This window comes from Pholis gunnellus, assembly GCF_910591455.1.
Source record: "Pholis gunnellus genome assembly, chromosome: 24".
Classification (NCBI taxonomy): domain Eukaryota; kingdom Metazoa; phylum Chordata; class Actinopteri; order Perciformes; family Pholidae; genus Pholis; species Pholis gunnellus.
This window is the reverse complement of record NC_136551.1, coordinates 8,573,086-8,586,246: the sequence shown is the minus strand read 5'-3', so window position 1 is coordinate 8,586,246 and position 13,161 is coordinate 8,573,086. Positions and strand designations below refer to the sequence as shown.

Below are 13,161 nucleotides of genomic sequence, written 5' to 3'. Positions count from 1 at the left end.
TTCCATTATGTTCTCTAACCGAGGGTCAAGGTATTTAGTTGGCAAAGAATGAGAAGAATGGAAGCAATATTATGCAGTGAGTAAAACTAAGCTCTCTGAAGCTAGATGTCTCTCAACAAGAGAGGAGTGTGTGCAGACTGGATATGCAGATTGGAGAGCAAATTGAGAGAGGAACATCCTGCCTTAAACCTAAATGACTGCGGCCATCCATCACGCCTCGTGCTGCTCGAGCCGTGTTTGTCTTTGCGTATGTTTAGGTGTTTTGGTTTGCACTACGCATTTCCATAATTGCATTTGCTGTGGGAAGAGAAGCACTTACTCTCATTTTCGGCTGTGATTTATCAACCCGAGCGATTCGAGCCAATGCACACATTCATTTATCTCCGCGGTGACCTTTTTTTTTTTTTCCCCGAGCAAAAGAACGGCTGCCATCTTTGCTTTATTTTTCTTCTTCTTCGGTGAAAAGCTTCAGTCCCCTTGCCAGCGAGGCTGTGATGGGCGTGCGTATGGTTTTGACATTGATGGCAGCTCGTTGAAGAATAATTACGCTTCCAGGAAAATGTGGCTGCAGCTCATTCAAGTCCTGATTTGTGAGGCGGTCCTTATGGATAAAGTGAATGATGGCCTCGGAGGGAAAAATACACAACAGTAGCTTAGTGTCTTTGCAATTGCTTTAGTTGGACTGCATAAATGTCGCTGAGTCAAAGACAGGTAGAAAGCAACGAGTAAATTGAAAGTATTAACGTTTGCCCTGAAAACTTCAAGGTTCTTGCTGCTTCTTTGTGCTGAGAGCTAATCAAAATAAATGTGTCCGCTGATTTCCCTTGAGATAATAATCTCAGCAAAGTCGAGAGATTTAAACACGCCCTGTAAAAAAAAACATGGACCAAGGTGACTGTATTATTTGAGAGAAGCTTTGATATTAAAAGAGCCTTTGAGGGATTGAATGGTATGGCGACGCAAACACACTGTACTTTTACAGATTCAGCTTCCCTGAGCTTTACTTTCTGATGCTGAAAGTCAATTACAAGCACTTGAATGTAATCATCCTCCAATGGGCAGGCCTTGAGCAGCACTGCCAGCAATAAATGACTACAATTGCAACATTTCATGTATGGCAGGTGGGAATGATTATATCTGCTTGTATTGTATTAAGAGGACTTATAGTCTTAATGTCGGCTATTTGTTTTAGCACTCAAGCAATCCAATGTTCTCTCTGTGAATTAAAAAAGGGACATTTCAATGGTTACCATGAGAACGAAAACAGAAGTCTCACGTGTGCTCCCTTATGTTGCCTTTGCTGCATGACCACGTTGCAAGATTTGTTTCAGTCATTTATGAAGCTTTGAACGTCTGAGGGCGTTTTAGGACACCTTTGTTCAATCAAAACCTTTTTTCAAACCTCATTAGTGAAAGTCAACGGCGCCAGATGAAAACACGGTTTGCATTTCAGAGTCACTGGAAGTTGACATTTGGCAAATGTAAGGTTTGGAATATTCACATTTCACACTGCAAAAACATTGTCATCATATTACGTAGGCGTCGTGGGGAGGATGAGACGTACAAGCGGCCGCGGCTAGCTGGTTAGCATGCTCAACTCAGTAGACAACTCTATGGTCGCTTCTGTGTTCGTGTTGCACTGGATTGGAGTGAAATCAAGTAAATGCCATCTACATGTTGGAAAATGTGTAGATTTTGAATTCATACATTTGTTTTTCTTCTGTGGATATGCCCTATGTATATATTATAATATACATCCTATGTGTGTGTATCTACAGTTATAGCCAACACCCACACAGAGCCAGATGGACTTCCTGGCAGTCTCTACCTTGTCTCCGTCCACGAAGGTCTGGCCGTCGCTGGCTCTCCTCCAGGAAATGTCGGGCAGAGGCTCGCCCTCAGCCACGCAGGAGATCATGGCGGCGCTGCCCTCTACGGCCGTCACGTTTTTCAGCTGGGTGATATGGGGCTGGACTGGAGGGGAGAAGGAAGTGAGTAACAGAAATAAAAATGAGATAAGTGAAGAAGAATAGATTGAAAAGCAGGGGGAGGAGGTGTGAGGGAGGAGGGAGGACTGTGTAAGTAAAAGGGTGAGCGGTACAGAAACTGTCAAAGATCTAACTCATAAGGGAGGGGAGATGAAGGCTATACCACGGGGGTTTAAACACGGAGCTGATGCATGACTTTGGTACTGACAGTCTAGGCCAACATCATTTATACACTGCTGTCGCACTCCACAGTTTTGGGCTGCCCTCTGGCCTATTTTGTGCACATTTCTTGGCCTAGATGACAACACAAAAACTGACTTTGCAAAAGTTTGAAAGAAAAACAAATCAAATCCCCCCCCCCCCCTCTCCTTCTGTGTGTGTGCGTTCCACCTGTTTTGTTTAAAAAAAAAGATTGATTTTTGTCAGGAAGGGTGCCTCTCCGGCACCGTGTGAATGTGACGCAGAGCGAGCACCGCGATAAGTGCTGCAAAGCGTGCCGCTGGGACCTGCTCCCTGCTCGCCTCCTCCTGATAAAGCCATGGCCTGAAACCTCATGCATGGCACGGCCACTGAGCATGTCACATGAATCATGGATTGCTTCTTCCCCCCCACACACGCACACGCACACACACACACACACACACCGCACTTAAATCCTTAACAGGGTGCTTGCAAAGTAGCATGGCATAAAATCCAAAAGGAAAAGAGTAGTGAATGGGAAGTAGTGACTACTGTACTGGAGGCTTTTAACACCGCCCTGGAGGGATCTGCAGAGTGTTTGGCAATTTCACATGGCTTCAGCCTGAAGGTGGAGGAGCCATCTCTAGGGATTTTGGGAGCTTGTCAAAACATAGGGCCACACAAACACACACATATTACTCTACCTGCAGGGAGCTTCAGTGCATAGATCAATGTTCTCAGAATAGAGCCTTACCTTCCCAGTATATGTACACAGCTGTGTTAGTTAACTAAACCTATTCCCTACTCCAATCGGTTTACATCGTTTTAGCTGAACACGCTGCCATACCCAACAAAAACAACGACCCTATGAAGGGCTTTAGTCCACAATTGAGTCGTAAAATCTGGTTTTCCAAAAACAAGTCAAACAGATTTGCCAATACAAATGTATAATTTCACTTATTCATAAAAACTAATTAGCTCAACTCTAAAATCTGGATACAAAACAGTGCAGCAATCTGCCTGATTCGGTTTTGTGTGAAGACAAAAGGACTCTGCATTGAGAACGGCTGAACATATCTCAAGCTATTGGCAGAAGTGTTGCTTGTTTTTAGGAAATAAAAACGCGTTTAAAACCTTCTAATGAGACTGAAGGACTTGTTACGATGGTTTCTGCAGAGAGGGAGACGCGAGGAGCACTTCAGTTGATCGTCTACATCTATTAAACCTCGCAGTGCCTTTTGTGTTGGACAGAGACACGCATGTAGGCACTTCCCCTCAATAATGCGCATTCAAAGCCGACCCGCACACACGCACGGATGAAACTCTTAATAGTTGTGAGACCGGCCTGAGCCAGTTCCTCATCACCGCCTTATCTGCAGCCGTTTTGCCCCAGATGCCCTTCATCATGCAAATATTAAATGGAAAACGTCTCATTTATCAAGCATGGTGCAAAACCACTCTGCAGGGAACATTATTAATAACGCATTATCTAAAACATTTCAACTCCAAATGGGGACGAAGCGAGCAGCATTCGTGTGCTGAAAAGATACAAATCCAGAATTAATTTGACCTTCCAGGTTTAGGGTATTTTTTACAAAGTTTATTCTTTTCAGCTTGATGCGTCATTTTAAATGAGTTTTTTTTTAATAACCCAGTCTTATTAAAAACAAGAATATTTGATTCCAGCATTTGGAACAACTATAATTACACTTTAATACATTAATTATAATAATTAAAGTGCAAATGTTGTCAGTGCTGACACTTTTTGCATAAAATTGCTGTCTTGCCCTCACGCTGTGAGAAGGGCATTAATGGTTTCAGTGTTGAGCAGAACGGGACATCGTGACAACTGATGGAGCTTTTTAACACTATAAATATATATGAATACAGATGTGGGCAGTTTGACTCATTGTTGGCTTGTGACGGGATAAAGAAAAGAATTAGTGATGCCTACTTTAACATTTCTCGCTGTTTGTGGACCATTAATGGAGTCGCTGCTTTCTGCTGCAGCCGAACAGCATTTCCATTCCTTTAAAGCAATATTTGACGTTACATAAAGCTCCTACTGACAGGCGTCAGAAAATGTAATATGGTGCCGACGGTATCTGATAACCATACGATGTGCGTATTTGTTGTTTCAGCTGCACAGGTAAACACAGTAAATGTCAGTATAGATTCTCTCCTGTCGTCCCTGATGCCTCTGTTAACTCCTCAAAGCTTCGTGGGTTTAACAGAGAAACCCGTCAGACTCCTCCATTATAAACCACGTCAAACTGTGCTTTGCATTGGGTTTTTTCTGCTTCTTCACGTTCTGCTGAAATGTTCCATGAAGAACAGTGAGCAGTGGGTTATGTGTACGGGATGCTGTATTTCACAGACTACAGGTCGGAAAGATGCAAGCAGAGGAGGCTCAGGCTTCTGCCTGCAGAGAGATGTGTATCTCTGCTCCTTTATGAGATACATTCCTCCAGTACGGCTGCTGAACGCTGATGACTAACGGAGAGTTTAGGCAGAAGCACCTTGCTCTTCTAAGAAAACATGACATTTACTGTTGATGCTTCAGATAGCCGAGAAGCTATCCGCTCTAAAACTGCGTTGTTTAATGTTGTCCACTTTTTCGTTCTTCTCTGTGGAAACAATGTAAAAAGGCGAAACAAACAAAAACTGTCCAAGAAATGCAATGCAGCTATTTCTTATCGTATAAGCGGGGGATTATTTCCTCACGGCAACAAGTGACCCAGAGCCATAAACCCCATAATCCCTGAAGACGCTGTGCTGATACTGGACCCCCAGATGTGAGAGGGGATGAATGGGAAATAGGAATGAAATGGCTTCAAGCAATTAATTGCTACAATTGTGGCAACTAATAGTCATCGGTCCACATGTAGAAACCCATCTGTGGAAGTGAAAACCCAGAAGCTGCCGCAGCTTTGAAACCTGAAAATAAATATAGATTTTTTTTCCTCCTGAATCAGACCTTCTTCTGTTGTGTCGTGTTGCCTCTGCTCATTTCATCACTCTATAACCATGCAGTAACGGAAAGGAGCTCATGTCTAAGCTTGTAATGTGTGCGATCATAACATTTAAAGCTTTAACAATGTATTAGCATTACTATAATTGGATATGATGAGTTAAATGGCGACAGTGCACACACTTATCTGTGGTTGGCCGGTATTTTCTTTTTGGGGAAGATAGAAAAACAAAAAGCGAATGGAAATGTGTCTGACAGTAAATACGGAGCACATCTGCAAACACACCTTGTCTTAACTTAAATGTCCTGCGCTCCACTCGCCTGTGCTGTCAAGGGTAATAAAACTAACTTACAACTGTGTTCCCCCGCCGCACAGTCCAAAGCACAGCTCCTCCCCGCACACTTAACTTCTTCATTTAAATGTGCAGTTTGAAGAACAAGCGCTTCTCACATCCTGAAAGGATGCTGATGACAGGAGCACAAATCTCCATACATTTCCATGAGCGGAGTACGCACTATCAGAGGGATCTGTGCGGAAATAGCCAGCAGGTTTATGAAAATAGAAATGGAATGTTTTTATTAGGAGAGCATGAAATATGAAGCAATAGATGAGATATTTTCTTCCAGCAGACCTATATCATATTGATGCAGTTGTTATTGTTGTGGGCTGAGGGCCATTTGGACATCTGTGCTTTTATTTTTTTTTTATGAACTGGAAAGTGTGGAGGTCCTCACAATAAAGCTTTATGGATCAACATAAAACACTGTTCACTGTCATGGCCAACGCCATTACACTTAAAAGCTTTGGAGGAGCATTGCATGACAGAGAATGTAAAATTAAAACAAACTTAAATGATGGGAAGCACTTGTGTTATTTTGTTGTGTAATTTGAGGTTAAACCAGATTAAACGGTCAGTTCAGCCAAATTAGAAAAAATAAAGTGTTCCATTTACATTGCGAGATATCTATCCATGCAGATAGTTTGGGTTTTATCTGTTCAACTACTTTATATTAAAGAAATAGTCCCTATGAATCTCTGTTTAGATTATCCACAGTAAAAGAGATGCAAAGAGATGTCTGTTTAATATTTTAAATGTACTTCTAAAACTATTTCCATGGCTGGTTTTCTTTTGGTTTCACACTGGACGCAGACAGCGGTCTCCTTGGTGAAAGTCCCGTGTTTGTTTGCTCCGTCCATCCACCCGACAAAAGAAAAAAAAACGACTGTATCTTAAAAGGTTTAACATCAGCCTGAAAGCAGCCCCGGCGTTAAAACTGATCAGAGTAATGTGTTTAATGGCTCATCAGACGACAATACACACTTTGTTTCTAACCCCAAACTCAAAAAATACTGATGAATGAGGAGTTGTCAACTTAATCATGCTTACCAAACACTTTGAGGAAGATCTCTCTCTCCTGAGATCCTGCCTTGTTGGTGGCCTTGCACGTGTAGGAGCCCCCGTCGACCTGTCGGATGTTGCGGATGGTTAGCATGCTTCGGCCTCCGTCCAGCCTGATGATAATGTACTGCTCAGATGGCTCCAGCTGCTGCCCTTTCCTGCACAGACAGAAAGCAGAAGCACACTCCGCAGATGAGCGACGATGGCAAGAAAACATGACAAACCAACTCCCACCTGACAGTGACCTCCGCAAAATTCACTCTGCAGCACATGTTTGATGTTACAGATGTATAATCTTAGCACTTTGGGTGTCAACCGATCCCATAAAAGAGAGGCTAAGTGCAGACAGCTTGACTTTGAAGCTATTCCTATCTCTGTAGCACCTAAACAGGCCGAAACATGACAGCACTTTTTATAGAAATCCTTTCAAGTACGATAGAAAGTATTGTTTCGGAGAGACATATCGTACTTTAATTGAAGCACAATAGCTCAATGAATCATGTGTAGTATGTCATCAGAGTTCTTCCCACTCTACGACTTCTCAAACCGTGTTTGTATTCTCCGTCAACGTTTGAGTCTCACTTGTGTTGTTGTGTACATTCAGTGTAAGACAGCAGCGCTCACTTAACGACTCCGGTGTGGTTGTGGAACACATTGCTGACTTAATGTCTTTTCTTATTGGACTCTGTTGGGAAATTAGTCAGAGAAAAAGCAACGGCTAAATTGATCCATGTCTATATTTAAGCTTCATAGCAGAAGCGTAATGGTGTGAAGCGGGTTTGCAGCATCCCCCGCTTGTTTATTTACTGCAGCTTAACCAGCCGTGCAATCCGTAAGGTTAAAGGGATCGCCAGTTTGGGCGGAATCTGACTTTCCCCCCCGTTTTTAACACAGATTTAGACAAACTCATGGCTGCTTTTTTTATGCTATAAAAGTAAGAGACTAGCGCAGTGAGTGGATGTCAACGGGTTCAGCAAAGCCTCCAAAAAAAAAAGGGAAATACATGGATGGTTAAGTTAAGTAACAAAAAAAAAAGCAAAGTCACTCATTTCATTCATTTATTGTTACCTGCAGCGACATCATGTAGAACCCATAATATTGATTCAATTTCTGAAAGCTGCACTGATCAATATTTTTATATTAACGCGTCAAATGTGAAATGTGAAAGAGTGCCACATCAGCAGAGAATGATCCCCTGACTCCACAGTTCATCTCAGCTTTAGCATCTTTCAATATTTCACGGCCCGCAACTTCAATGTTTTGGTTCGGATACATCCACTGTGCACCAGAAGACAGACAGATGAGCATGTAGCTTCCAAAGAGACCGATATTTTACTCAGGATTTGGCCCAAAACACCAAAAACACAAGTGAAATTTGTATTTATATTGTGACTCATCTATGAGTTAGTCTCATCTGTATAAGACGACAATAAAGTAAACTGTCCTTTTCAGACAGAAGCAGAGGTTAGAGAAGAATCTGATCCAGTGGAAACAGAGAGTTGATCGTCTGGAGGCGGTTTGAACCCACGGATCAGCTCACAAATTCCAGAAGGCTAAAATGAATAAGTAATGTCCTCCTCCCTTAACAACTATAATCTATGTGTCCTTGAGCAAGGCACTTAACCTCCAGCTGCTTCACTGACCAGTGGTGGTTGTACTGGCCATCTCCCAGCTGAGTGTATTTACTGTGTCTGTGTGGATGTGAAGCAGGGCGCTGCTGAGAGAGATCCTTGAGAATAAAATCATTATGGCGTTGGATAAAAGAATACCACGAAAACAGCTTTACAGTATCATCAGTCGCACTTTATTTCTAATCCACCCAAAAGCTATTTTAACCCAGAAGCATGAATAATAAGTATGAAAAGACATTCTTATTTTTACCTGATCATTCAATGTGGATCATAACGCCCTCAATCTGAATCTGGCACCCTCTTTGTTAACCTCGTAAGCTAGCGTGTAAATTGAATTCAAAAGCTCAGAAGCACAGAGCTTAGAATAACACATAACTCTAAATATATTCAGAGACTCCTCTATATGGTCTCAGCCCGTATAGTCTACTGTGTGAGTGAAAAATAAAAACAATGTTGTTATTTTAGCTGTGCAGATCTATAGACGCTCAGTGATACTGAGGCCCGGGCCACAACTGTACCGTAGGGAAAGCGGGAGGGAGGATAATTGAAAGTCGACGGAGGAAACACCAAAGCCGAGTAATAATAACTCTGGCGAGCCGAAGAGGAAATGAAGAGAAGCCTCATCTTTGGAACGGACAGTGCAGGCCGGGCTGCAGCACTGAATGTCATTACACTGACTGACTGCTGACAGGTAGTCCATTACCCAAGACGCACAGAGGACGAGGCGAAACCTCGCGCTGACAGGAAATGCAACGGGGAGGCTGGAGGAGGCTGGGAGGGGTGACATCAAAAGCAAAACTAAATTGGGTTTTGATTGTTGTTTACGCCTAAGCCGATTCTTTTGTTGTGATGTGCACATTTTAATTCTGTAATCTGGGATTGACACGCAGGACTTACTGACCTGGGAAATGAAGGAGCACACAATGAAATGTTTGACAGCCAGCGGACGCTGCAGACTTTCACGTCAGCGTTGGAAGTCATCTCTAAAGTGAGAGGCAGCAGTCTGCCCTTCACAAGAACGTTATCTTGTTTAGGCCTTAAAGCTAGTCTTTTATGAATGGTATACATTAATACCATTCATAAAGGGATCAAATCCTTTTCTTCAGGTGAACAGGTTACTCTTTTTTTGTAATCACCACTCAAAACATGAGGGAAATTGTTAATATGACACAAAGAATGTGACAGGGAATGCATTGATTATGTATTCACAAAGCTGCCACATAGATAGTCGCAATTTAAAAAGTAAAAATCAATCACTGCATCACCTCCCACCCATCATCACTGTGAAATTTGCCGCGTTGTATTATGCATGCTGTTAAATCATTAAAATCACATTTCCCTGGTTTGCTCTGTTGCTAGAAGACGAGGTAACACACACACCCAGCAGTAAATATCGCTTCTGCTGTTGGGGCTGGAAACCAGAGAGCAAGATGAACGAGACGTACAAAGTTGAAGTCGTTCCCAGCTGAGCGCTGTCTTCAAATTGTGTTTGCACCTCGCAAAGTGATGCACGTGCCTCGTTTTGTTTTTTTTTCCTGCAATGATTAACTTCTCTTTCAAAGTGATGCACACGAGACTTCAGCTCTCATTGCTGTTTGTATCAGTCTTGGAGTTAATGTCACGTAAAATAAGGGTCGGGTACCGAACTCTGTACTTTTCAGGGTACCGAACAAATGACGTCGGTGCTACAGAGTACAAAGTCACATTAAATAAATCGGTGGCATATTTCAGTACCTGAGAGGAGACCGTATGTGTATTATCAAACACAAAATGTATGTTAAAGTTGAAGCGTGTACTGTGTTTGATTGCCTGAAAGCCAAGACGTTAGCACGCCTGCAGCCAGCGCCAAAGAAGCTGAACACGGAGGGAGGAACGTTAATGAGTGAAGCATCGACAACTTCGTCGACATTGTCAGCTAATTAATTAGCTATTTAATAAACTTGTTGTTGAGAATAAGTCTTGGTTAACATTAGCTTTGCAGATGCACATGAAACTCCTTCTCAACATGCTACTTAGGAAGCTGAAACAGCATGTGAGATTTTTTTGTATGTCCGAAAACAATATTTTTAGACAGAAAAAATGTCTGTTTGGATCGAGAATTCCAGGTTTCAGTACCAGTATTGGTTCAAACAGGAGGTATTTTGCAGGATATTTTAGTTGCACTCATCAGGTTCAATGCTGGAACACGTGACTTCTTGGTTAAGGTGATGAATATGTAAAGACGATATCTGCTTGTTGACCTTGTGATGAACGTCTGACCCCTTCGACATCACAAACGCTTTTCTCTTGTGTGCCCAAAATATACTCCTATATGTGCAGCATTGTCAATATTTTGCATGCTAATGATGCATCAACGGGAAAATAAGTTTTTGAGCAACAAAAAAGAGAAATTAATAAACTTTGAAATGAAAATGACACATTTTGTAGTTAACATTTTATGTCCTTTGTGTCACATTTTGTATCTGCTGGCCACAAACGTCATACTTCAACCTCCACAAACCAGCCACAGCACAATCAAACTCCTCTTCTCTGCAATAAAGAGTGCAGAACATGATAATTAAAGACAGAAAATAATCACTTCAAATTGCTAAGAATGAAAGCTAAGTGTGGGTGTTTAAGACGTCCCACTTAAATGTTGCTGCGCGTCATTATGTTCGATTCAAGTGTAAGTGGTTGTTGTTTTTTTAACCAGTGGCCATTTTACTTTCTCCGCCCTCCTGCATTTGTTGGAGCTGAAGTTATAGAAAAACAGACCTTGCATGTCTTGGCCCCTTCAAGGCGAATCAAATTTGCCAACAACCATTTTTCAAAGCAGCTTTTTGAAAGTCTTTTCCTGTGGTTTATTCAGGGCAGCCATTGATTTCCATTCAATTCAGTACAGCATGAAAAACAACTTACAGACACCTGCCTGAGGCCGGTAATACATCACAGTTAAAACGATGTTGGAGCGTCCTTGTCAATGTCACATCTTTTCAGAATTATTTGAAATGTCTCCCCTGAATTATCATGCAATGATAATGTAGCTTCGAAAAAAACTGCGATCTTCACTGTGATGGAATCAATGCATTTTTTTGCGCTGTAGTGCAATTAATAACTGCCTAGAAGGCAGGAAGTGCTCAGTCAAAAATCGAAAGAACACTACTCTTTGTCAGCAACCATGCAAGGACTAATTGATTTGTACTAAACAGCCTCAAACATACTGAAACACAGCTCTGGTCCATTAAAATGAATTAACTAGAAGCAAAAAAACAAGTGTGTTTAGAAGAAAAAGAAAAGTAAAAAGCATGAACTTCACTGGAATGACAATATAAAGGTGCAACAAGCTTGTCACGATTGCCTGCTGAGTGGGTGCAAGCCAATTACTGGATGTCGAGCTCTAGAGTGGATTGTGGGGAGTCAAATGCTCTCCAGGTGCAGATTTCCACACTGGTGCTACGTGGCATGCGCTACTATTGTGTGGTTGCTGAGGCCAATGTGCGAGGGCGGACTACAAATGCCTCTGTTGTGGAAGAATACTGCCCTGAAACCAAAAGACTGTATATATGTAGGCTTTTTACATTAACATCAACGCATACATGGGCACAAATAAAGACACGTAGGTTATCTGAAGGAGGTTCGGTTAGCTTGAATGAAATGGTTAAGACAATAACTCTCAAAAGTATGTGGATGTTTTTGTTTGTTCTACATGGTTTGGGTTGGACCCTTTAGTTCCCTGAGACATTATTGTGCTCCCAATGTTGTGGCAGCTTGGAAAGGCGCTCTCTTGTTTCAACATAATAGTGCCCCCTGTGCACGATGCCATGTGGTTTTCTCTTGCTGCGGAAGAACTTGCCCGGCCTGAGCTCAGATCTCGACCAACTCTTTTGGGATGAATTGGAACGCTAATGCGAGGCAGAGCTAACCGCCCGACATCAGCGCCCAAACTAATCTAATGCTCTTGTGACTGAATGGGAGCAAATCCCTGCAGCCAGGTTCCAAAATACTACCAGAGGAGAAAAAGGGTGTTAACGCAGCAGGTCCATGCTCATTTGGGTTTTGAAATGGAATTGTATATATATGTGTGTGTGTGTAAAGAGCCCACCATTTTTCATAGCTGGATGTTTTCCTCACCATGTTTTCTGAGCTGTTTATCAGAGACCGAGGCGCGGTATTAAGGAAGCAGAAGGTACCTGTGCCATGTGACCACAGGGTCAGGAGATCCGGAGGTCATGCAGTTAAAGGTGACTGATTCCTGGTAGTCAGCTGTGGCATTGAAGGACTGCTGGAACACTGACAACACCGGAGGCACTGCAGACAGAAAAACAGAGACAGTCATTAGAGCCTGAAAGTTAATAGGATGGATCACTAAAAGCCAACATCTGACTTCATTTTTAAATAACTCCCAGTGTCTATTGAGCCAGATGATGAAAGCTAACATTTTCAAATGGATTAAATTGGCCTTTGCGAGTGGCCTGTAAGCACTCACTGAAAACGCTACTTCTGTTGGTAATCCCATGGGGATTTCAAATAACATTCTGACCCAGCTTTGGTAAAAACACAAAGGAGCCGAACACAGCGATGTGAAACCATAATACTATTGTCCGATCCAGAAATGCTCGGCTAAATCCACATGAACAATGGCAAGAGAGAAAATGTGTTCCGACATCAAAAAAACAACTGTACCATCTCTGAATAACAGCGCTTTCCTTTTGGGAATAATATTTCAGTCCCCGTCAAGTGCTCCAGCTCCAGCTCCAGCCATTGTTTGTCTTAGAAGTGCTTCCTCGCTGTGAGATTGTAAGATTGGTGGTTTGAGAGACGTGAATACAAACGGGGAGCGCTTGTGCTCTCTCACGTATGTAATGTATAAATATGACGAAAAAAAAAACACCATCAAAACAAATCATTCTAAATATTAGTTCCAGGACACAATATTTTGTCACACGTCATGTTCTTGAGCCATGAGAATAAATAGCATATTTTGGATAATAACGTGTTTTTTGTGCTTAGAG

The 13,161-nt window shown here is 42.2% G+C and overlaps 1 protein-coding gene across 1 annotated transcript in view; it reads right to left on the bottom strand.

The window, feature by feature from the left end:
• Positions 1 to 13,161, bottom strand: part of ncam2 (neural cell adhesion molecule 2) — a gene marked incomplete at both ends in the record, with an annotated part of 211,766 nt that overhangs the window by 31,833 nt on the left and 166,772 nt on the right. Inside the window, 3 exons of the mRNA XM_079185868.1 lie at positions 1,829 to 1,974; positions 6,528 to 6,697; positions 12,340 to 12,457. Of these exons, the coding sequence (XP_079041994.1) occupies positions 1,829 to 1,974; positions 6,528 to 6,697; positions 12,340 to 12,457 (434 nt within the window). The remainder of the gene's footprint in view (positions 1 to 1,828; positions 1,975 to 6,527; positions 6,698 to 12,339; positions 12,458 to 13,161) is intronic.